The 25,050-nt window shown below is 51.3% G+C and overlaps 1 protein-coding gene across 3 annotated transcripts; it reads right to left on the reverse strand.

Annotated features, from left to right (window-relative positions):
- DAZAP1 (DAZ associated protein 1) lies at positions 1-24,849 on the reverse strand. Of its 3 annotated transcripts, none has more exons than XM_037042368.1 (12): positions 24,642-24,845; positions 16,390-16,430; positions 15,517-15,683; positions 15,154-15,219; positions 12,676-12,783; positions 11,369-11,417; positions 8,240-8,322; positions 5,613-5,766; positions 4,241-4,270; positions 3,983-4,123; positions 2,830-3,006; positions 1-951 (listed from the first exon to the last, which is right to left on the reverse strand). In XM_037042368.1, the coding sequence occupies exons 1-12, from the start codon at positions 24,668-24,670 to the stop codon at positions 779-781; spliced, it is 1,218 nt and encodes a 405-aa protein (XP_036898263.1). In that variant the 5' UTR covers positions 24,671-24,845; the 3' UTR covers positions 1-778. The 3 variants fall into 3 exon arrangements, with proteins under 3 accessions (XP_036898263.1, XP_036898262.1, XP_036898264.1); XM_037042367.1 differs by having other exon boundaries at positions 12,676-12,786; positions 24,642-24,843; XM_037042369.1 differs by lacking the exon at positions 1-951 and adding an exon at positions 1,405-1,932 and having other exon boundaries at positions 12,676-12,786; positions 24,642-24,849.
- Between the last annotated feature and the right edge of the window lie 201 nt (positions 24,850-25,050).

Below are 25,050 nucleotides of genomic sequence, written 5' to 3' on the forward strand. Positions count from 1 at the left end.
TTCTAATCCAAACGCACTTCTCTTTATTCAAACCAGGGTCAAACTGGTCAGTGGGGATGCCCTGAAGCCACATGCGCAGGAAGTGGGCTGACAAGGCCTCCTGGTCCTGTCTGCAGTTGGACGCGGGGTGGCTGCCAGCTGAGCCAGGCGGTGTGGCACCATGGCACACTTGCAGATACCGCCAGGCAGGTCAATCAACAAAAGCAAGGAATAAACAAAAACAAAACACGCTCAGTAGATTGCTTCTTTAAGCTCCAGAGTTTCTGGACCAATGAGTCCCAACCCTCAAAGCCAGGAGTACGGGGACCAAAAACACCCCTCACTTCCACCAGTGCCGACAGAAACCCTGTTTTAAATTAAAAAATAAGCCAGTATACACTGTAGAAAATTTCTCTTAAAAATCTCACAATTTGTAAATGTATATTTTTTTCTTTAACATAAAAGTTTACAATATACGGTAAAACAAAAGGCTCAGGAAAATAATTTCAAAAAAAAGGAAGAAAAAGAAACCTGAAATTTTGAATTAAAGCTGAAGACATTTTTTTTAACCCTGTTGTTGAACCAGTGACTTTTTTTTATTGTGCTGATGGGTTAGAGAAAGAAATGTATTTAAAAACTCCAGTCCAGACACCCACAGCCGCCTCCAAGAGCCTCACATCTGCCCCTCCCCCCCCACGGTTGAATCTCAATTTTTTCTGCCAAGTTTTGTGATTGTCACGAGTTCACAAGTTTTGAATCTGGGTCTCAGCCATCTAGCCATCTGCGTGGCGCCAGCCAGCTAGCGTCGGTAGGGGTGGAATCCTTGCACGTTGTGGTTCTGACCTCGTCCAAAGCCACTTCCACCGGCAGGGGGGCCCCCAGAACCTGGCACTGAGGGGCCCCCATAGGAGGGGGGCTGCTGGCTGGGGTCTGAGAAGCCCTGCCCAAAGCCGGCCAAGTCCTGTCCATAACCTGCAGGGAGAGAGCACAGTGAGTGGCCAGGGGAGCCAGTGCCACCAAAAGGACCCGGGGTCCCATTCCTGCCTGGTGTCATTGGGCCTCCAGGAAAAATTGTCTCAAGAAAAGCCCACCTTGAAACCCTAGCAGGACCCTGTCTCTGCAGGGAAAGAAAAGAGTCGGAGAGACCTCGTGGACCCAGTCTATCCTGTCTGCTCTTGGTCAGTTTCCACTTGTCCCCACAGACTCAGGGTGGGGGCCCTGGTGGCAGAGCTGAGGATGAGAAGAAACCTTTGGGCTTGGAGACACACATCACCTGGCCCAGTTCTGCAGACCTCAGGCTCCTAGAAAGTCTTTTAGGGTTTAAGGAAACAGCTTTTAGGATTTAAGGAAACATCTGATCTACTCTAACCTACCTACTTCCCTCCCTCCCTCCCAAATGCACCCGATTCCAGCCAGTCCTCCCCCGAGCCTCGACTCCCTCCAGAGCCCAGGCTTCCATAGCACTGGGAAACACTGAGTGGTAGCGGGATGGGTGGGACCTGTATACTGATCATGAGGCTTCAGTGACTCAAGTTGGCCACACCTGCAGAGCCCATCTGGGTGGGGCAGGTCCCTACACTAAACAGGACCCTGACTCTGCACCACTGACCTTGGAGGACGCGAAGGCACTTCTGGAAGAAGGGACAGTACTACCTTTGCTCCCTGCCCACCCGGACCACACACTTTGGATGACGGCCATCCCAGGGCCCCCAGATTCCCATCGGGAGCACACTTGGAGGCAGAGCTCCTGGGCCATGTCCCAGAGGGCAGCATGGGTCCACCCCACCCGGGATGGCAGAGGAGGTGACGTCCAGTGCCCGGGTGCAGGCAGGTGAGGACCATGCATGAGGAGGCGCCACCTACCTAGGCCATATCACTGCTCAGCCTGACCATAAGAGTGTAAACAAAGTATGGGCCCGAAGCCCGCAGGGTCTTGAGAATAGGTACCCAGGCCTGGCGAGAGACGAGACCAGGGTGACTACCCCAGGGTGTAGGGAGAAGACACTCTCGAGATCAGGTACACCCCCACCCAGGGCCGCTCACACGTCTGCCGCCAACACGTCCTGCTCGCCAGGGTCGAGAACCCATGTGCTCAGTGACTGCAGCCCTGCAAGGCCCCGAAAAGAAGAAGAGTGCGATGCAGGGGTGCTGGGGGGCATCTGGTCAGCTGGTGGGACTGCACTGGAGGGTGAGAGTGGCCCGACTCACAGACACTGCAGTCTTGGGTGACCTACAGTTCACACCATGAAGTGGGAAATGAGGGGCTGAAAACTCTCGCAGGAACCCTGGAGGCCCTGGCACCTAGCAACTGGCAAGGAACTGAACCCAGTGTGGAGAGACCCTAGGCTACACTCTGTCCTCACACAAGCTCCCCCACTCAGCCGTCACCTTGCAGACCCGACTCAGAAGCACCTACTCCATGACCAGCCCCTCAAGTGAAGCATGAAGCCAACGCCAAAGCCAATACCTGCCCCAGACCAGAGCTGAGACCACCCAGCCAACACTCTTGCCTGCACTCTGTACTCAGATATTCAAGACACCCACGAGACAAGCCTGCCAGGGATGCCCTCGGCCAAACAGCAATCACAGCCTCCCTCACACCATCCTTATGGGGGCCCAGCCAAGGCCTCAGGTTCCCAAACCCACAGGGAACAACTGCTGCACAATCCATGCTTTTCTATGACTAGTGCCCTGGCAAAAACCCAAGCAACTTAAATCTCTTGTGACACTTGCTCGATCCTGGGTTACACGAACTCTCCAACCACTCCCCGCAACTTGGACCACCCAACCTGGGAATAATGGCGGGAAATCCACCTGTGAGGGACGAAGGCAGGAGGCACAGCCACTCACCGTACTGACTATAGGGGAAGTCTGGCTGTGCCGTTGGGGGCTTGTTCATGTCTGGAGCAGCCTGAGATGGAGGCGGCGGGAAGGCCAGAGGTGCTGCCCCTGGAGTGGCAGGTGGAGGGGGGACCCCTGGAGGTGCAAACTGATCCGGCGGTGGAGGTGGAGGCCCATAGCCGAAACCTGCAAACAAACAGGACAGAAAGACGGACACCATGCTCACCCATGGCTTGGCCACGGAACCTTCAGATTTCCAGCTGAAATGCATGAGCGGCCAGGCCCCGAAGACAAGGGTTAAGAGACCAACATGAAAACTGTGAACAGGTGAGACACAGGGAGCTGGCTAGTAATTTAAGTAGAAGTCACTGCTTGGGAATGTTAATAGGACAGAAGTCAACCATCCAGCACAGCACAATCCATGTGCTTTGAGAAAACAAAGGTTACAGCCAACCCACGCGCTGTCCTCAGACTGCAAATACTGTTTCTTTCGCTCTCTCGTCTTGTTAGAAATAGACTTCACCTAGGCCAGGAGAGCACACCTTTTCTGTAAAAAGCCACAAGGTCATTATGTGGCCTTGCTCTAGGCCAAGGAACTGAACTGCCCAGTCTTGGTCCACAATGCTGCCCCAAAAGTGACACACCCAAGAACTTAATAGGAAAAAGCCCGCATAGGACCCTTTACGCTGGTAGAATGACATGTGGCCATTCTGGTTTAGGTGAGGGATTCCCTTTTAGTGAGGAACCCAGATCCCAGCACACAGACGCACTGTTTTGTTCTGAAGGTGCCGGGGCGGGAGGAGAGCCCTAACCTTCCTGGCGAGTTGGCTGTTCAACCACCAGATCTTTAACCACAAAGCAAAGCACAGAGAAAAATGAATCAAGACCTGAAGTTCCCTCAATCTTGAGCCACAAAGATCAGGTCCAGAGGTCCATTCCAAGGGACAACCATGAGAAAGAGTGAAGTCTCTGTGCTGCGAAAAGTCCTGCAGAGCCCGTGGCGTCAGCCCACAGGCCAAAGCCAACAAATGTGCAAGTCCACAAGGCTGGCCTGCCCCTTTCCTCCATGCAGAGGAACCGTGACAGGCTGCACCCCCAGAGTAAACAAAAGGCAGTCTGTAAAAGGTGTGTAGCAAAGGCTTCCCATGGCCCAAGAACTTACTGAATTGCGGGGGTGCCCCATAGCCCTGTGGGAAGCCTTGTGGAGGGGGGAACCCTCCAGGAGGGGTGGACACAATGTAAGACGTAAATGGCGGGGGTGGCGGGGGAGCTCCTCTTCCTGCAGGCGGGGGTCCATAGCCACCTGGAACACAGGACACAGGTTGAGAGAGAGAGTATGGCACACGTAGTCCCCAACTACCCAGACTCAGGCCCACCGCACTTTGGACTGTCACCTCCTGTTTCCCAAACAAAGACTTACCAATTGCCTGTCCTGCTGGCACCCACATTCCTAAACCAGAAAACAAAGATGGAGATTAGTGCTGTGTCAGCCCCATGTCACCAACTGGGGGCTGAACCCGCCCTCTCACCCCTGGATCATGACTGCCATGCTGGCGGGACCCTCCTGGAGCCCCACTGGACACAGGGAAGATGTAGCAGTCCTGAGGGACATGTCCTGTGATCTCGACAATGCTGAGTATTGCTATACATGTCCTCTTCCACAGGGAAAGATCCCAAGAAAAGCCATCAGGTCAGAGGGCCCTGGTTCTTCAATAGAATAGTCAAAAAGGATGAAGGGGAGCCCTGGCCAGGTGGCTCAGTTGGAGCATCATCCCACATACTAAGTTTGCGCGTTTGACCCCCAGTTGGGGCACATGCCAGAGGCAGCTGATCAATCTCTCCCCCAACCCTCTTCTCTCTAGAATCAACAAGCATAACCTTGGGTGAGGACTTGAAAAAAAAAAGATGGCAGGGTTACCCACAGATTAGGGCCAAGGACTCAGGTACACATGTGGGATCTCAGGCCAGGATGCTGGCCAAGCATGGGTCCTTCACCTGCTGGTGGATGAGTGTCTGGAATCAGTAAATAGTTTACCAGAACTGTTCTGTTTTACAATAAAATGCAGGTTTTAAAAGAAACAGCCCTGGAGAGAGCAGAGATAAAGCCTCAAGCTATGTAGACGGCTCTGTGAAACCGCAGGTGTCAGGTGCCTAGCTGCAGACAGGCCCACCTGGCCTCCTTTTGCCTCTCTGGATGTTGCCACTCCTTTGGGTTTCCAATGAGGGTGGAGGCTTCCAGATCCTGTCCCAGGGCCCCTCAACCCTCTGGCTAAGGTATCCCTAACCACTCTGCGGACCCTACACAGATGACCTGACAGCCCAGCTGATGTCAGCCTGGGGAACAGGGAGGGACAGACGCAAAGGGCCTGAGAGGTAGGACTCTCCTTCCAGCCACACAAAAGCCCCACATCGCCCAGAAGCCTGTGATCAAAGTCTACCAGCTGGGGGGGGGGAGGGCCACATTCACCCTCACTGTGGTCTGTCTACCACATGCTGGCCACCAGTCTCCAAAACGCACCAGGTTCTCCTGACCTATCCCTGGAAGCCCTGCCCTAGAAAAGAGAAAGGGCTGTAGGACATGAGGTATCTCAGACCTGCAAGGGCAGAGATGCTCACTATAGCCCCGCTGGCCCAAACACTAAACAGGGATTTAGCCAGGATCCACGTATACCACAAAGAGCCATTCCGCCCTTGAAGTGGTCCTGGTGACAAAGAGGAACCAGCTGAGTAGGGAGCCCTACCTCTGCGCTAAATCTGCTGGAGGGGGTATGGTTGCTGGGCTGAAGCCTTACCTTGTGGGCCATATCCTTGTTGCCACGTGGGTGGGGGCTGGCCTGCCCAGCCATTGGCAGCACTGGGCACAACTCGGCTCCCCCACTGGCTGGCCCCTGGCTGTCCAGGTGCTTGGCTTTTGCTGTCACGAGGCTCAGCCCTTTTAACCTCCACCTAGACAAACCGAGGTCTGGTTCAGGAGGATGCGCGGATCCCAGGCCCCTTCCCTTCAGACACACCCTCAGGTAACTTACAACTACACTTAGCATCTTATTACAACTTAAAACTAAATACTTAACTATAAACTTTATTTAGGCCAGTAGCTTTCTTCTTTAAAAAGCTTTTTCTGTTTTAATCATTATATTTAAAAAAATGTTTCTCAGGTACAACAAATGTGACTGTGACATGCTAAGTAAGCCCTATGTGCTGCAGAGCAGGGGCCCTTGAGCATTTTATGTGTGACAAGGGTCTCCCAGTCAAGTTAAAATGGCAGCACCCAACTTCAACAGCCTCATCAACCCGGGACAGAGACTAGGACCATTCCAATAACAGCAGCCCTGTCACAGACCTCCTTGGGAGTGGCAGGAGCCAGCCCCTGGCTGCACCCCGATGGTGGGGGACCTCTCCGGAGCCCACCCACCCTGCCTGTGCCTTCAGCTCATACCTGAGAAACACAGTTGGTTTACTTAGGTTTTTAATTTAAAATGTCTAAAGGAAGATAAAGACTTACCTTCCCCAGGCTAACGCTTAAAGAATCTCAAATTAACTCAAAATAATGTCAGAGGGAATGGATGTGATAAAGAGCCTTACGTTACATCTAACAAAAAGTAAACAAACATGCAATAAAATGGACATTTGGATCAGTAAGCAATCTTCATACTGTGTTGGGTCAGCAGCCCAGGACCCTTCCTCTCTGGACGTGTCAGGAGCCACAGCCAGGGGAGGGACTGGCACAACAGGAGGTGGTGCTTGCCCCTCTTACGCTGTTGTCCCGGATGACAAGAAGATGCCCCAATTCCAAGGTTGTCTCAGCCTTTGAGAATCCTGGACTTTCTTGTTTTTATGATACATTTTAGTAAGAGACACAATGGATCCATACAGTCACCCTTGGGGTCTCAGCCTGGTGAGCTAATTAACCATCATGTGTCAGAATTCCATCAGTGCTGCCTGACAACAGAGGCACAAAACCCCACTTCTCTGATGCCCCAAGGCTGCTCCATGGATGGGAACAGAGTCCCGCTTAGCCGAAGGCAACAGGACAGCAGGATCAAGGGAGTTCCGAAGAGCTCAAATTAAAGAGTCTTAACATACTCTCAAGGGAATTTGGCTCCCGCTTACAAAGCAAAGTAGCCCTTGTAATTAAAACTTCCTTCACTCTTCCTATGGGAGTTCAGGTGTAGTCACTCCACTCCAGTTTTAATTACAAGTGGGACCCACGCCTGTCACGATGGGAAATCCCCACTGAAGAACTGGCAGGGATCAATAAAGGTCTCATGACAGCAGCCACACTCCCACGAGCATGAGAAGCCGCCTCAGTGTCAGCTGAGCAGGCCAGACTCAGACACCCTCTACCCCACAGAGCTGGGACTGGCAACCAGAGTGGGGAAAGTAGAACCACACTTCTTCCAAGTTTTAAATGTCACAGGTCCTTCAACTATTGAGCGGGAGGCTCCTCTGACCTCGTGTTCTTCTTAACTGGTATGCATCCTTGAAGTCCTCATGCTGATTTTAAACTGGGAGCTTCAGTGAATGTTAGAATAAGGTGTGTGTCTCCTGCTTAGCCGGGTTCAAGCGGTATTAAGCGTGCATGGAAACCTGAACCTCTGGTAAGTATGAACTCCTGCCCTGTTGATAAACATAAGAGAGTGGGCTAGGGGCCTGCTGCCTGAGCAGGCCCCGGTGCCATGCTCCCTCCCATGTCTCAATCAGAAGGGCTGGGCATGCTGAACCAAACGAGGAGCAACTGGGAACACACACCAACAGGGACTGCCACCGGGGTGCACTGAGCCGGCTTTACGAGGACCCAAACAGGGATCCTGCCAAGACGTGGACCCCAAAGACTTTTCTAACTGTAAGAAATCCCACACAGCAGAATTTCTACCAGTTACTCATTTTACCTTTAACTTCTCCAAAGGCTCTAAGGGCCCGGGCAAACAAGGAGTTAAGGGCCACTTTCTGAAAGTTACCTCCATGGTGGCAACACAGTATGAAGATGAAACAACCAGAGGTCACTTGACTGCATGGAGTTAAGTACTATCGAGAGCATGTGGTTGGTACTGGAATTTCACAGTAAGTGACCCAATTAAAACAACCAATCCTTCAGGATGTTTACATTTTTTTCAGTTTTACAAGAAACCTATTCTCAAAGGTTGGCTGCCCATCGCAGGTGGGATGGAACAATTGGAATACAGTACAGACATCTGAAGGAGTGGTCACTGGAACCAAGCCTGAGGCAACCTGTGATGTCACTGGACGCCCACCTGCCACCCAACCCATCACCGGAGGTCCAGGTCCCACCCAACAGCAGAAGGCCCCAGTACCTCTTGCCCAGATCTTTTCTGTGAAGGAATTTCCGTTCCCAGTGACATCCCTCAGTTGCCTGAGACTTGGTTTGGTCTTAAGGTAAAATAAAACTACAACTACACACTTTTTTGCCCATGATGTCGTGAAAATGCATGTTGACAGCCTGGTCCACTGATTGTTCGTCCTCGAAAGTAATAAATCCAAAACCTAGCCAACGACGAAGAGTGAATCAAGGTAGCAGGGTGTTGTGACACAAAACAGGATGATGAACAGTATTAGGGACGGGCCGAAGGATCAACCCAGGGCTTCAGCAAAGCAAGTGAGGGAGGGGGTTGTGGGCCTACCCGGCCAGTGACTGAGGTGGGGGACCGCCAGACGCCTGGGCCCAGCTGGAGCTAGGATTCTGCTTGGATACTTTGGAACAGCCAGGGCATCTCTTAGGGAGTGGCAGCCGGACAGCCCAACAACAAGGGCCATGAAACATGGCAGGGTGTGCCATATTGGTGCTAGAATATTCTGTGTAAGACAAATGCAGGCAGGGAGTGGTCCAGCACCCCGCCTAGGTCGCGGGTGCTGTGGGCGCACTGTTGCTCCACTGAAACCCAGGGTTCTCCCCCTCGGCTTGCAATTTGCTTTGTAGCTAGTGCTGACAGCAGCCATATATTGTCCTAGGCGTTAACATTACGGTCTCTACCACAGTTAGTGCCTCGCTAGGCTTATCCAACACTGTTGGGTAAGCCCAAGGAGTCCTGTCAAAGTCACATACATATGTATACAGTATCTATCTGCACATATCTACATAACAAAATACACAAAGATACAGGCCACAACGGGTTCCAGCAGGTCAACTCTGCTGTCAGCAGCAAGAGCAAGAGGCACCATGTCATCAAAGAGAATTTCAAAGAGAAAGTAATTTAGCATTTTCCAAACACAAGGAAGTGGCAGTATAAACGAAGTTTGGTTGGTCTGGGTGAGCGCGACCACCCGGCTAACGTGGCGTGTCTGGTCCTCAGTCTATTGCCCTTGCTTCCAGGGCCCATTGGCTCTAAGCACAAAAGGACAGCTGGCAGACAGCTGCCAGGAGACCCTGAAGAACAAAAGATGCGTGAGGGGAAGGGCCAGCAGCAAGAAGGGGTTGAAGATAAGCACTCTGGGGGGTAAGGTGAATAGTGTTCTATGGCAGAGTTGCAGAGCCAGGGGCAGGCCTGTGCTGCGTGGGTAGGGCGGCCATCTTTGAGACTACCTGGCAAGATCACAGGAAAACCGTGATGGAATAAGAAACAGAGAAGGATACAGACAGCTGGGATGCAGGAGCTCTCTTCAGTAGTGTTCCCTCCCCACATGCACGCACACAATATACATATGGTTTTGAGGAAAGAAATGGAACCATGACAGCGAAACAGGAGAGGAGACAAAGCTGGGGTGGATGGGGATAAGGAGAAAAGAAGAGGTGAGCAAAGGCCGAAGCGGAGCTGAGTGGGCCAGAGGTCAGGGCTCACGATCCAGCAGAGATACACACAGAACCTCCAGGACAGGGACACTGTCTTAAACCGACCAAAGGAGTGTGAAATGATGCAAAGACTTAGCGAAAGCTTCTGGAAGGTACGGTAGGAAGGAGCTATTTCTGGGACACCCGGCTGACCAACTGCTGCTCCGGGTGGCGCTCCTGCCCTGTGCTTGCCTAGTGCTCACGGGGAATCATGGAGACTCTCAGGGACCTACAGAGCCTGATGGCTGAGGACAACGTGCACCACAGGGGAACGTGGGCCCAAGGGTCAAGCCCAAAATGCTCTCCCCATTAGTCTGTCCCGCCTGCCTCCCCAACCCAGGCCCAGGGTGAAAACCACAGGTGGCCTAGAAGTGGGGGGGCAGGGGCCCAACCTGGAAAATCTAAGAGCAGCCCTCAGGATCCCCACATCTTGAGGCTTCACAAGATCGGAGGCAATAGTGAAATACAGCATAGGTGATGAACACATATTACAAGGTAACATTTTCTCAGAGTGCAGGAGTATCTGAAACCACAGGGCTCGCGAGGTCCATTAAGGCACAAGAGGCGGTGACTCGTGGGTAAGGAGCCTGGGGCGGGACGTCTAGGGACGCGTCTGTGTCAAGAGGCGACATCACCACTGAGGAAGCGGCACAGAAACACACTGAAACTTCGTTTACACCCCACTGGAGCAAAGCCCGCTCCCTCCTCTGACTGCAGGATGGCCTGTACCTGTGTGATATAATTTAACACCTGGAGAAGAGAAATCTAAAGAGAGATCGTTAATCACAAAAATTCACAGAGAGAAAGGAAAACAACTTACTTAACATTACTATATTTATTATGAAACACTTAATATGTCACTAAGCATGTACGTCTACATTAAAATTAAGACTATGACTTAACAGCTTAATCGACATGAAGGGAGGAGACATTACTTAATCATGGAGTAAGAGGATGGAAGTTCAAATGGCAAACTATTCTCCAGCACGGCGGGCGCATGCTGCGGGCAGCAGCCCAGCGCTCTAGGGGGTCTCCGCAGGGCAAGGGCTGCAGGGCCCGGACCAGCAGATCAGCTTCCAGCCGGGCCCAAAGCGGCTGATGAACCAAAACAGATGGGCAGGAACAAACAGCAGCAGCCACAAAACAAAACAAAAATAAAACAAACCCCCTCCAAACCGAAAAGGGTATGGAGGTTGGGTGGCGGCTGGCCCAGGCCAGACGTGCACGGGAGGGCTGCTCAGGGAACCCAGGTAGGGACGTGCCCCTCCTCCCACCAGCCCCACTGACTGAGGAGAAAAACAAGAAAAAAGCATGAGATGGATAAAGGAAACTCCACGTTCAAGCTGAGCTGCAGCAGATCTGGCCTGACGACATGAAATGAGACTTCTGCCTACACTGGTGTGAGCTGAATGCAGGAGACAGACTATACTGGCGTGAGCTGAAGGCAGGAGACAGTTGTAACTAAGGAGTTCACAATGGAGAAGAACACAAGTCTTTCAGTGCACACTGAAGAACAGACACCATGTTCAAATTCATGTCAAGTTGTAAAAAACTTTAAAAGAATAAGCCAAAAAGAAAAAAAAAAAAAAGACAGTAATGTCTGACCTTGGGAAGCACAGACAAGCTGGGGGCTGCACAGGAAGAGTCTTTGTTTTAATCATTTGTCTCCAAATCACCCTTTTCTCACTACAACAACCACCTAATTGTGAGATAGTTTGCCATCTGAGGGGAAAGGTCAAGAAGAACAAGCTCCATCTCTTTTACCTCGAGGCCTCTGCTTTTCTGCGTCGTAGATCATGACCACTTCCGTGACCTGCAAAAGAAAACAGCCACTCGAGGATCTGGGTGCCACAGCTCGCACAAGCACCTCTGGCTATGACAGGAGTCAAGCCAAATGCCTGCCGGGAAGTCTCTAGTCTGGGGTAGGTCCTGAGACAAAAGGCCAGCCTTCTAGGGTATGCTGTCCAAGACTCATGGGGTCAGGGGCCCAGGCCACCATTCCACAGGGGAGACAATAGGAGACCCATGGGGTAACCCTCTCACTCACTATGCCAGGATGGAATGATCCAGAGCACTGGTGGGTCAGTGCCCCCATTGTCCTGCTCACTTGGCCCTCACTGCCCATCAACCCCTCACCCACTCACCAAGCGAGGACCTTATCGAGCACTCTGGCACTCCTAAACCCTGGTCCCAACCACTGAACATTCAGGTGCCACCTGACAAACACGACACAGCCAGAGCAGGCAGGGCCACACCGTTAACAGGGCATCTGAGCAACAGAAGCCTGGGAAGTCCTGTGCAACAGCCCCACCAAGGCCGGCACCCTATCCCCGTCTTTTCCTCTGCTAACCCCATGACAACTGAGTTCCCTGTATGGCCCTGATTAACTCCAACCCCCTCCCCCCCACGAGACTCTAAAGGATTTTATCCTCTTGTAGAAAATAGGACCACCCTCAGGAGGTCTGTGTCACAGAGGAAATACTGAGCAAGACACAGGGCCAAACATCTCTTGTGAAGCCGGGCAGCCTAAACAGCAACGAGAGCTTCCAGAGGGAGCAACGGGCTTAGGCCAAGGCCCCCCCTACAGTGAGGTCCGGCTGCTCATACAAGGACCTTGGAACAGTCTCTGCTCTAAAAGTCCCCTATCACGCCAGGCTCTGTCCTCAGCTGCAGCTACCAGGGGAGGGTACCTTGCCTGGGGTCCTGGGCAGAAGGAGGTAACCCAAGGTCCCAGGTGAACCAGATCTGGAACACCCCCTACTGCTATTGAAAGATAGCAGGCTGGCTTCTCAACAATACTCCCTAGTGCCTCACAACCCACCAGAAGGCCTCCCGGATACCAGCCTGTAGAGTTTTACATCTGCCTGGAAAAGCCATGACTACTCTTCAGGATGGGAAATGGCCATGGAAGGAAAGGAGGGGTTCTGGTTATTCTGTTCTGGGGGATGTGGAGCAAGAGGACAGAGCTGCCAGGCTGAGCCTCCCCAGGACTAGGGCTTCATCATGCCTGTCTCAACTAGGCGGAGTTGAGCAGGTGCTGCCTGGGTGCTGGCGGTGAGGGAAGAACTCACCACTCCGAATTTCTTGAAGTATTCCCTGAGCTCTGTCTCACCACAATTGTGAGGAATTCCACCGACAAATATCTTATTTGATTTACTGTTATCACTCCTGGATCCTTTCTGCTGTGTCAAGAAGGGAAAGATGGGTTAGTCCATGTGTGGATCCCTCAACATGCTCCCCAGGATTCTGAGTGTCTGTATAGGTTTCAGAGGCACTAAAGCTACCAAACACTCTGAAAGTCCAGTGAATTCAAAGAGAACCAAGAACAGCATTTTCCCGGAGACCAGATCCAGCACTGTGGCATCACTGTTTTTCAAATGCGTTTAAAAACAGACTACAGTACTATGTTCAATTATTCTGAACCATGACAGCTACATAACCTAAAGCTCTATACTGCGAAACTAAGCATTTCAGGAGCATAAGGAAGACACAAGGGGGCCTCCATGATTAAAACTACTGATGAGTTTGTTTTTTTCAAGCTGGTGACCAACAATGATGATGGAAAGTTCTGGTAACTGAAGAGTCACTCCATCATTTGTCTTTCGCTACCCCTGACTCTGATCCTACTATCTGTGGAACAACCTTGCACCTACCTTGGAGGAAAATGCTTGAACCCAGCTTGTCACTCGGGGGTGCCAATGTGAAGGAAACAGGCCCACCTGCACTCACTGGGTGGAACCAAAACTCAGCTCCTGCTCTACAATGCTGCCCCCCTCCCACACCTTCTACTTCTATTCTCCTTCTTCTTTCTACCCAAGGAGCTCAAGATTAAGTCATCCCAGCTTCCTTTTTTAAAAAAGACTTTATTTAATCCTCACAGGAGGACATTTTTTCATTGCTTTTAGAGAGAGGAGGGAGAGAAAGGGGGAGGGAAACACTGACACGAGAGAAAAACATCAACTGGTTACCTTCTGTACACACCATGACTCGGGATCAAACTTGCAACCTAGGTATGTGCCCTGACCAAGAATCAAGCCCACAACCTTTTGGTGTATGGGACGACACTCTAACTAAGCCACACCAGCCAGGCTGTCCCAACTGCTACTGATAAGCAATTTTGAGGGTGGGCAAGGTTTCCTCTGGTGTGTAGGTTATGGCCCGAGCCTATTCTATCTTAATAAAGCTGCCAAGTGACTAAAGGGTGTTAATAACCAAATGGAATCTGAACTCTGCTTGGAGTTCAGTCTGAAAAGTTGTGAAGGTTGCCTGTGGGACAATTCCAGAAATGTGAGCATGGTGGTGTGGACAGGGGTGACACTGACTGTCACCATGAGCATTTTAGCTGTGGGGAGACGGGGGTTCTGTGAGAGGTCCATGCTTTTAGGAGATGCACAATCCAGAAGGTAGGAATGGTCTATGCAGAGATGGATATTAATAGATAACTTTGCAAATATTAACAAATAATGAATCTAGTTTTCTGTAATTTGGAAACTTTCCTAATAGAAAGCTGGAAAAATAAAAATGATTTCAGGAGTCTGAGGCCCCTGTCTACCAGCAGCAGCTGGGATCTTGCTAGAAATACAGGTCTCAAGCCTCCACCTAGACCCGTGATCAGTCAGTCACATGTGAAGGGGCCTACATACAGCTTCTTAACAGCCTCCAGCCCAGCTCTGTTCAGTAGGGCTTTCTGCAAGGATGGGAGCATTCTGGGTGAGTCTTCTCTGAAAATGACTGGGTGGTAGAAGGGGAGGTGTGGGCAGGGAGCAACAAGAGGACAGGTCTGCTCCAACTGACCCAGCACCAAATGCCACACACAACTCACGGGGAACCCCCAAGAGTCATCACACTGGCTATTCCAGCGACCGGTGACCAGGTTCGTGTCTGGAGGAGAGCCACAGAGCTGGGTGGTAGAAGCCTTGGAGTCAAGGATGACCAAGCCACCAAGCAGAGAGGAGTGAGGGACTAAATGGAGAAGATGCTCTTGGTCCTCCTGGGCAGTCTGGGAGCAGTTGGGACAGACAAAACCTAAGGCTCTACCAGGGGAGTCCAACCTGCCACCCGCGGGCCGCATGCATCCCCGGATGGCTATGAATACAGACCAAAACAAAATCATAAATTTACTTAAAACATTATGAGATATTTTTGTGATTGCATGTTGTGACATATTTCATGTGTAGGCCAAGACAACTCTTCTTCCAGTGTGGCCCAGAGACACCAAAAGTTTGGATACCCCTGGTCTAGATGGTAATGGGTGTGAGCTGTCATTTTTTTTAAGGCAGACTACTAAAATTTTTCTTCTTAGCTACAAGATAAAAATTTTTACAGCACTGAATAAATCTGAGCAATCCTCAGGAGAAGACCTTCTGTTACTCCTAATCTTAACACGTACAAACACCCGAACAAAGGCACGTTTGTCTAAATACTGTGAAATACAATTGAAAATAGTGAGTAATACTGAATGTAAACTGTAATCGAAAAACAACAACAAAGGCACATGTACCCTTTAAATTGGCTGTTGAACATGCAAGGTCACCCACCCAGCCCCTTACCCAGCCTTCTTTTGGCCGCGTCCTCTCTGGCTGCATCCCCCGAGGTGTGCATGGCTTTGGGTCAATCTGTAGAAAGTTTTAAACATTCAGGGGTGAATGTGAAGCTCTTTTCTTCTAGAAAAGAAGGCATCAGCAACAGCAGGCAGCAGCACAGCACATGAGCACTCTCCCTAATCAATTCACACCATGTCCCTATCCATTTCCTACTCCGACCTCCAGCCCAAACACAGAGACGTCATGCTTTTAGATCACCCCCACAGGAAACAGTCCTTAACATAAAAACATTCATGAAAGCTCAGACCCAGGGAGCTGAAGGTCAAATGACAGAGAATGGCAGGGAGCTCGGGGCAGCTGGACACTTACATTTCGCCCATCCAGTGTGTGCGGTCTGCTGGCCAGCACTGTGCCCACACAGTTGGGGTCTTTAAACTTGACAAACCCGAAGCCTCGAGACTGGTTGGTTGTCTTATCTTTCATGATCACACAGTCCACAACCTCTCCATACTGGGAGAAGTAGCTGCGGAGAGTCTCTGCTCAGAAATTGGGACAGAAACACACACACACCAGAGTGTTAAGCACAGCGTCACAGCTGGCATGAAAACACATGCACGTGCATCACTCTCCTGGTTCATCAGTCTGACAGTAAAGTGTGCAACTAGTCTCTTTTAAACAGACTAATCTAATTTGGGGGCAGGGGAAGAGGGTAAAGGACAGGAGACACATGAGGAAGAATGGGGGACTCCACACAATGGGTACAACACGTCTCCATATAAACTAGAAAGGCTGCAACTAAGCATGGCTGTGGTGAAGGCATACAGGAAAGTGAAGTTTAAGAAAATGCTGAACAACCACTTTGAAGGCCACTTAACAACAAGCTTCTTTCTGCTATGTCTGAACTCACTGACAGCTGGGCAAAGCCCTGACCATCGCGTTCTTCATGCCAATCGTCCTCCTGCCTCCAGGACCTACCTTGAGCTAGGAATCTACAGTCTAATTTATTCCCAAATTCTGCTGTGAAGCATCAGGACAAAATTAACCACTTCAAAGCCAATATTGCGTTCCTTTTGGCCCCTGCCAATGCCCAATCGAATGCCCTTGTATCCCCAAAATCAAGACAATAAATCAATCAAGAATTAAAGAAGCCCGAGGTAATAGCAAGAGATGAATTCACACAACACAATTTGAAAACCAAGGTCAGTCCATCTGCAGCGCCTGGCACCCAGCCACAGCACCTACCTTGGGTGGTGCTCCAGTCAAGACCGCCCACGAACAGCTTCCTGCAATTCAACAAGAAAACATTTAGGGTCAAATGGTTCTTGCATTAAAGACACCACCCATCTGACCCCTTCCAAGGTAGTAATCCACACCACCAAAGGAGTTCACGCATACACGCTGACACTGTCACAGTCATAGCAATGGCACAGGATAGCCTCGGCTATCACCTGCCTTCACTGGTTGCAGATACAAAATATAACTCTGAGACCTGCCAACACAGCAGGTTGAGTGTTATAACATAGTGAATTGTACATGCACACAGACTACAACCATAGCAAGTCCCTACCCTACCACTCTTGCAACTCTGTTCATTTTCAATCAAGATCTGAGAACACAGGTGACAAACCAGAATGACAGCAAGGTTAGGGTCTGTAGGGCAAAGCCTCGGATACGCGCCCTATGGTCCTGAGCTAGGATCCACGAATCATTGGGAAGGTCCCCAGAGCTCCAGACCCAGCACTGGATGCCCAGCCCACATCGTCCACCCCAGGGTGGCCTGGGCTGTACTTTCAAGCAGACACATCAGAAGATTCGGGAGGAACCCCGTATCATCCCTGAAGCCTACCTGCCTTGTGTCTGCCTTCAGTGGGTCCAGAACCCAGAGTCCCCCTACTGCCCCCAGAGGAGGGCTCTATACAAGGAAGAGGCGTGGCAGTCCCTGCCTTTCCCACCTCTCATGCCACCTTCAAACTGGCTGGACCTGGAGTGAACCAAGATGCCACAGCTGTCCCAGCTTCCACAGGGTACAATGCTCACCGGCCTCGGCCTCAGCCTCAGCCTCAGCCCTGGAGGCAGGTATGACAGAGAAGGTAGAGGGAGGGGGCTCCAGCAGCAGTGGTGGCAGTTCTCCATCCTGCTTGTTTCACCCAGGAAAAGGGGACACTACTACTGTCACCCTCAGAGCTGGACTGAGGCACTGGTTGGCGGGTCTTCAGATGCTGGCAGGTGGCCCAGGCTCAGTACCCGCCTCAGACACAAGGACCCTGCGAAGCGTACCACAGTCCTACCTCCTGAGCAACCAAGAGAACCGCCAGACAGGAAGCCTTGCCCTCTGCCCAAGGGCAGAAACATCAAGGTAACAGGCACAACTGTCACCTCTGCTCCATCTGGTGACTCAAGCCTTGGTATACCAACCACTGGCAAAATGCCTATGACAGCAGGACTGTCATCAGGGGCTTATTGCAACCTGCCTCTTCTCTAAGGAAGGGCATTCTAAACTTACTGTGTGAGAAACAATTTCCCACTACTTCCAACCTCAAAATGCCAACAAACAGGCCACCTGGTTGGAGAGGACTGTAAGGGGACTCAGGACAGGTGTCGAGCCATGGCTATTCTTCCAGTGCCCTAGAAGGGAGCTAGGTAAGAAGAGGTTCCAGGGAACATGCAGATCAAGCAGCAGCGAGGCTCACATTTAGGCCTCATTAACTTAAAACTGTGTTGCAGGCCTCCTGCTTTCCAACAACTGCGGGGGGCAGGGGACAGGGAAGCCTCTTCTGTCTGTGCCCCTCTCTCCAAGGACTGTCCAGGCAATGCCCAGAGCAAGCTGTGACTCAGGCCCAGCCACACCCAGTGCACCCAACCCCTTGAAACCTCGCACCCAGTAGGGGCACAGAATGACAAGGGCCAGAGGCTGGCTAGCGCTGCTGAGGAACTGCCCATTTGCCCAGTCCCCCAGAACGGGAACAACCAAGGATTTGGTGTGGAAAAGCAGCTTTGTGCAGGAAAAGAGATCTTAAGCATCCTCAAAAACAAAATTAAAACAAACCTCAATTCCCTTAGAGAACACCAGCCTCTGTTTAGCACTGCGTTCACCGAACAGTAAAGTAATAAAGCTGCTGCCCATCCAAGCACATCAACCTGCACCGCCTACCCACTGAGGAAGAACCCGCCAAACCAGTCCAGGCTCCAGCCTTCTCTTATTTAAATTTCAAAATCAGGCATTAAAGGGAAAAAACTAGAAACCCCATCACCTGCACAATGGACAGAACTGGCATCTGCCCCGTGGATGGATAACCTGGCATCGATACCGTGCATTCCAATTTTATCACTGCACTGTGTGCATTCAAGAGAATGTTTCTGTTCTTGAAAATGGAACACACGAACAGGTCCACACAAAGCAGCATGAGGGCACCACTTCCTCTCAAAAACTTCACTAAAGACCCCAGCACAGTTTATAAGTATTAGCTAGTTTACAATGATCTCTTCAGCTGTACCTAACTTTCAACTTAGTGTCTATGTAGTTCTATTTTCACTTATGTTTATTTCTAGAATTCTATTTGGTATTACTTCAAACAAGACATTTTGATAGTCTTTTGTTTATTCATCATATTTTCAGTATCTTATTTTTCCCATAAAATATTTTAAAAATATATTTTCTATTTAGTCTCTGGTACTTCTAGTACTTGCTGTCTCTGCAAGTATTATTCTGCAATTCGGCTTCTCTGCAGATTTTTGCTCGTGGCAGCATTCTTCTTGTGCTTTGTGTATCTGAATTGTACACACATGTTCTTCAACCACGCATTTAAACACTTCTCTAAAATAATGCTGTGCCCTGCATTTTATGCATTTTGTATCAGTAGGATTCATCTAAATATCTAGTCTTTTATCACCTTTTTTTCAATTTATTGATTGATTTCAGAGAAAAGAGAGGGAGAGAGAGAGAAACATCAACTGATTGCCTCCCGTACACGCCCCGACCGGGGATCCAACTCCAGGCTATGTGTGTGCTGCATGTGCCCTGACCAGGAACCCAACAGGACATCTTCTGGTTCACAGAATGATGCTCCAACCAACCAAGTCACAGGGCCAAGGCTAAATAGCTAGTCTCAAATATTGCCAGAAACAGAAGACCAATTATCCTTTTATATAAGCTTTCTTATGTTATTGTTTTCGATATGTCTCTTGTTAAACAGTAATTGTTTGCATTTTCTTTACTAAATTTGAGCTAAACAAAAACAAAACAAAACAAAACAAAAAAAACCCAGACCCATGCACAAACGAATGGGGCAGAATATTAGCCCCTGGTGAATCTGGCTGGATAAAGAATATGGCAGCCCTGGCTGACGTGGCTCAGTGGATTGAGTGCCGGCCTGCAAACAAAAAGGTCACCAGTTCGATTCCCAGTCAGGGCACATGGCTGGGTTGCAGGCCGGGTCCCCACTTGGGGGTGTGCGAGAAGCAACTGATGGATTTCTCTCTTGCACACTGATGTTTCTCTCACTTTCTCCCATCTCCTTCTCCTTCCCTTCTCTAAAAATAAATAAATAAAATCTTAAAAAATATATTGGGGACTTTTGTTACTAATCTGTAACTATTCTGTAAATCTGAAGTTATATGGAATTATAAATAAGGAAATTCTCATCATTGAGGAAATACTAGAATTTAGGTTTCTTCTGAAACAATAGCACTGACACATAGATATCTGAGACACTTGGTAAGAGGTGCCTCTTGTATGACCATCACTTTATGCAGCGGGAAGAACACGCCTAGACTTTGTGCTGGGCGGCAGCATGCTGGGCACTTTTATGTATTTCCACTTTCTTTGCTCCTGCTCTGAGGGTACACTCTCCCAGTCTGCACACAGAAGGTTCCAGAAGGTCCTGGGAGGCCAGCTGATTCACGGTAGCAAGAACCTATCCACAGCCCAGCACAAAGCCCTAACCTCTGAGCCTTATGTTTTTGTAATCAATACAGTAAAAATGGCCCTCGGTGCCAACCTCACCATGGTGAGTGAGAAACAGGTGCTCCGACACCCCAGAGACTAAGGACCCCACAGGACAAGCCCAGACACAGTTCTTCCCTGCCCTGGCAGCAAGACACACACGGACATGCAGTCCTGGCACCAGCGGGAGGCTTGTTCACCCTGCTGGCCATCCAGGAACAGCCCAGACCGACTCACTTGGCACCATGTGAACCTCAGGAGTCTATGAGCATGTACATATGAGACTCTGCAGATTAAGGGATTGTCTAGCTGTGCCAGCTTCCCTTCTCCAGCCCTTCCCTGCTCTGAAGGGTAAGATTACTCAGGTGAAACTGGATGTCAGAGCCACACAGACCCTGCACTTCCCAAACCCATGAGCAGAATTCCTGGCTCTATCAGGTCCTCCCATGAGAACAAAGGTCAGGAAACAGGCAATGCCACCCACCACCTGGGGGATCTGAGAGAGGCTGTCTTGCTCCCAGGGCCTGTACCCTCAAGAGGGGTTGGTGACCTCCTCCTGACAGGGGCTCTGTACAAACGACCAGGCACCAGGCTCCAGTTAATATTCCTCTGGAATGTTCTGCCTGCTGAAACCAAATCTGTTTCTGGATGACTACCCCACTCTTGTTCTGTGGCCTTCAGAGCAACCATGTAGTATCTGCACCAGAAAGTCAGTCTTCAGTGGCTTCCCCTGGCTGGGGCTGACCACTCTGGGCTCTGCCGTGGAAGCACACTGGCAGGCTCTGGAAAGTTCCATCCTGCCTGGCAAGAAGGCCACCCAAGGCAGCAAGGGGCAGGGGCAAAGGGCCCAGACCAGTTAGTTGTTGAGCAAATGACCCTTTCTTCTCAAAGAACATTCTACCCAGAGCCTATGTTTGCACCTTCCTGGTCTCCAGTGGGAATACACTGGGACCTGATCTCCCTAAGTCTGTCTGTCCTCATTTCCCTGCAGAAGGGAGGTGGTCCTAGGAGGGCACACAAAGCCCTTGTCCATGGTCCTCACCCCAAATCCCCCCCCCATGCCAGCTCCTGCCTTCAACACTCAGGCTTCCCTCCTGCCGGCAGGGAAGAACATCCCCTCCTAGACAACTGTGGGGGCTGTGTGACACGGAAGAAAACCCCAGGACTGTCTGTGCTGAGTGATGGCATTAGTCCCTCCACTCACTGCCCTGTCCCATACAGGAAAAATGTCCACCCCAAATAAAGCCCCCTCTGAAGCAAACCAATGACTCCTCCCACATCATTGGGCAATCAGCACAAACAGGCATTTACAAGTACAGTCTACAGTCCACTCTGCTCCTGATCCCCACCCTCTCAAGCCCCCCCGAATTCAACTTAGGGGTGTCTACTTCCAGAGTCTCTCCAACAAACTATCCCAGAAAGACCAGGAAGGAGTCAAGTGCTCCACCTTGGAACCACTCCACATGCCATCACTCAGCCAGCACCAGGGCTGCAGCCTGCTGAGGTCACCTACTTGCAGCCTCTCTGACTGAGCAGCTGTGGATTCACCCCATATCCCCATCTTTCCTTGGAATGATCCCAGTGCAGCTTCATTTCCCTTCAAGTCTTTCCATTCCTGCAACTCTGCCCTAAATGACATGCAGGCATCCCTGTCTTACCAGTCCCTGGTTACCAAAACAGGACCATGTGTGCCAGATAAAATCTTCCTCACTTTTCTCCAGTTCCTGACACAGTTTGACTGTCCCAGAGGTGGGTGGTACAAAGCACTTCTGGGTGGTTCTGTCTGTCTGTAAATGGAGAGAGCCCTCCCCCCAGTACCCAGGAGCACCAACACAGTGGCAGGAGCCCTCAGAAATATACCCACAGACTCTAACTGAGAATCTGAACTAAGGGGCCTTTAAGTTGACTTTCCAAGGTCACAGCAGGGGAAGGAGTGCCTGTCACTGCCAGTCCTTCCTTAGAAGGGAAGGCATCTAGCTTTCCACAAATCAGGTACAAAGGGCTACATGTGACTACAGGAGACTTCCACCACTCCTGTTATCCTTTTGCCCTCAAGACCTAGCCCTTACTCTGTTCTAGCTATGAAAAGAAGGATGCTAAAAACACTACTAAAGCCAGTGGTCTCACCCAGCTTCCATTCTCCCATCAGAGTTTATGCTGCTTTCTAAGCCAGCTCAGGTAGTCAAGAACTGGGGAAGTGCTTCCTTCAAAGACAAATTCAGGAGTATAGACCAAGGAAGAATGGTGCCCCAGGCACCCACACATGTGTGTCTGTAAAAGAAAGGAGAATAGCCCCTCCTACCTGTCAAGTGCTCCCTGGGGAGCTACTGGGGCAAAGACCAGACACCAAAGCAAAGAAGGGTCAGAGGTGAGAGTGGCTGTCACCAGATATCACTCAGACCTGCCACCTCCTGATAATGTCTGCCACTGCTTGGATCTGAGCACAACACACCTCCCACATGGTAACCCCACCAAAGCTGAAACCCTGCTCCTCTTACAGAAAATTGCAAAAGGGCCATCGCCAGGGGGCCTGACTAGCAAAGCTACATAGCAAGGAGATCAGAATGAACCCGGAACTCCACATCCATCACAAACAAGGTCCCCACAAAAAATAGAAACTTCTCAGTACTTTCTGGCAAGATTTTTACTTGCAAAGCAACAAAAGGTTTCTGGGACACCTGTGATTTACAAGTTTAAAACAGACCATCCTACCCGGATGGGAAGAGAACATCTCCAGGCAGGATCTCTAGGCCCAATCCTGGTTCTGCTACTCACTCTGCAGCCTTCCCAAGTTGCCCACAGGTCTGGAAGGTCCAGATCTGGGCTCGGATCCTGGCTGGGATCTGTGAGTTGGGACAAGTCAAAGGGTTAAAATGCCAGGCATCCCTTCCTCCCCATGAGCATTCCTGAGGGGCAGGCCTAATGGGCCTCCGGACTCCCTTCCTTCCCTAACCTTAGTCTTTGCTCTCCTGGTGAGAAGGGAAGGCAGTCCAGGCCTAAAGACCCCTGTGCTCTGGAAAGACATGTGCCTGTGGTATGGATATGAGAAGCATGACAATTCTTTCCCTGCCTCCTAGTTTCCTGTTATAAGTGCTGCAACCTTTGAGTTACCTAACAGAACGCAGCCTTCTAGTTCACAAGGAGGGTGGGGGGAGAAAAAAACAAACCAGCTTGGAGTTAAGTGCTTTCCTCATGGGTCCTCTAAATGGTATGGGTTTTTTGGGAGAGGGTAAGCACACAACATACATTTTAGTCCTAGGTGTATGCAGTGGCTGGAGCCGGATATGGGCCCAGTGATGCCAGCCTCCCACCAGCAAACAATTACTGACTCACCAAATCAATTACTTTGTAAAAAAAAACATCTATTCAAAGCTAAGGGCCCCAAGAAATATACACAAGACCACGGAAAAGCAGCCCGCACTGTTTTGCAGTTTTCTTCAGGTAAAAAAAAAAAAATCTAACTGTAAAATTACGCTGGTGCAGTGGGAGCTGGTCTCTGCATAGAAAACTAGAGCAAACCCCTCCACCAGGACAGAAATGTATTTTCTAGCTCCTTTGGGATAGCTTCTCGGGATCTCGGCTGGTTCAGCGTTAGACAAGGTTATAATTAAAGGGAAACAGCTGTAACAAACCTGCTCTAATAGCTGCGCCAAGAGAAAAGACCTCAGAAGCAAGACTTTTTGCCCACCCGCCTTTTCCCTTTTTCTTTATTTTAAATACACCCCTGGGGGGGTTAAGTGGGGGCAGAGCGAGAAGGCGCTCCATCAACGTAAAAACAAGTCACAGACGCCGCGGAGTGCCCGAACCAGCACCCCCTGACCTTGGCCCGAGGGCTCTGTTTGTGACCCTTCCTTGTTCTTAGCACTTGTGAGGAGGAGGGATACACTGGAAAGGGAGGGATGCCGCCCAGAGTCTGCGGTGGGAAAAGTTGGGCGGCTGCAGAACCGGAACCCCGCGTCGGGTCCGCCACGTGCGCCGACCCACCAAGTTTGTGCGCGGGCTGGGGGCGCCTCATAACCCTCCGGTCCTCCAGTTCCAGGTTCCAGTTCCGGTCCTCCAGAAGAAACACAGGCACTGAGACTCCCACCCTGTACATACAGGTTTGGAGTCTCCCAGCGGGAAATCTAGGCACGGGGGCAGAGGGAGCGCCCGGGACCCTTCCGAGTTTCCGTTCAGGCTCCCCCAGGGGGAAATCCAAGCGTGAAGGCCTCAGAACCTCCACGTTCCCGCTTGGGATCCCCAATGATAAACTCGGGCGCGGCGGCGGCCCCTCCGAGGCCCCACAGGCTCCCATTCAGGAGTCCCTCAGCGGGAAACTCGGTCGCGGCGGCGGTGGGCCCTTCCCAGCTCCCCTAGGCTCCCGTTCAGGACCCTCCCTGGCCAAGAAGCAGCGGGGACCCTCAGAATCCCCAGGTTCCCCCTCGGGATCCCCCTCCCCCGGCTAGGAAGCGGTGGGATCCCGGGCTTCGGCCCCGCAGCGTGACCTTGACGGGCCAAGCGGAATCTGGGAGGGGGCCGGCCGAGGCGGCGGCGCAGCTCTGTGCGTCCTCACCCGATCTCGTCGGCGCCCGAGTTGTTCATGGCGGCGGCGGCGGCAGCTCTTAGCGTCCCGGGCCCCCTGGCTCGCTCCCGCCTCCGGAAGGTCACTGGCCCCGGTGCCCTCCCCACAACAGCGGCCCGGATCTGCGCAACGGCGACGGCCGCGCTGCCTCCTCCCCTCAGCGCCAACCCAACAGTCACCGCGCGCCCCCGCGCCCGCGCCACCGCCCTGCACACGCCCGGGCGCGCTCCAGCACAGGGCGTAAGGGGGCGGGGGCGGGGGCGCCACCGCGTGCGCGCCGGCGTTTGTGTGTGCGTCGGGGTCCGCCCTGCCACAACTCCACAGCTGCGCGTCGAGCTTCTTTCTCGGAAGCTGCCGGCGCCGCCGCAGTGCACGCTGGGAAATAGAGTCCCTAGCGCAA

The sequence above is a fragment of the Sturnira hondurensis genome, unplaced genomic scaffold, assembly GCF_014824575.4.
Source record: "Sturnira hondurensis isolate 20B ecotype Veracruz unplaced genomic scaffold, ASM1482457v3 Scaffold0003693, whole genome shotgun sequence".
Taxonomy (NCBI): domain Eukaryota; kingdom Metazoa; phylum Chordata; class Mammalia; order Chiroptera; family Phyllostomidae; genus Sturnira; species Sturnira hondurensis.

Excerpts from the sequence above, each read along its gene's own strand:
- DAZAP1 (XM_037042367.1), bottom strand. The coding sequence starts at position 24,670 with ATGAACAACTCGGGCGCCGACGAGATCGG. Across the intron at positions 11,418-12,675 it reads ACTTCAAGAAATTCGGAGTG|GTCACGGAAGTGGTCATGAT; the intron begins GTGAGTTCTTCC and ends TTTCTTTTGCAG. Across the intron at positions 5,767-8,239 it reads ACGACATCATGGGCAAAAAA|GTGGAGGTTAAAAGGGCTGA; the intron begins GTGTGTAGTTGT and ends CGGTTTGTCTAG.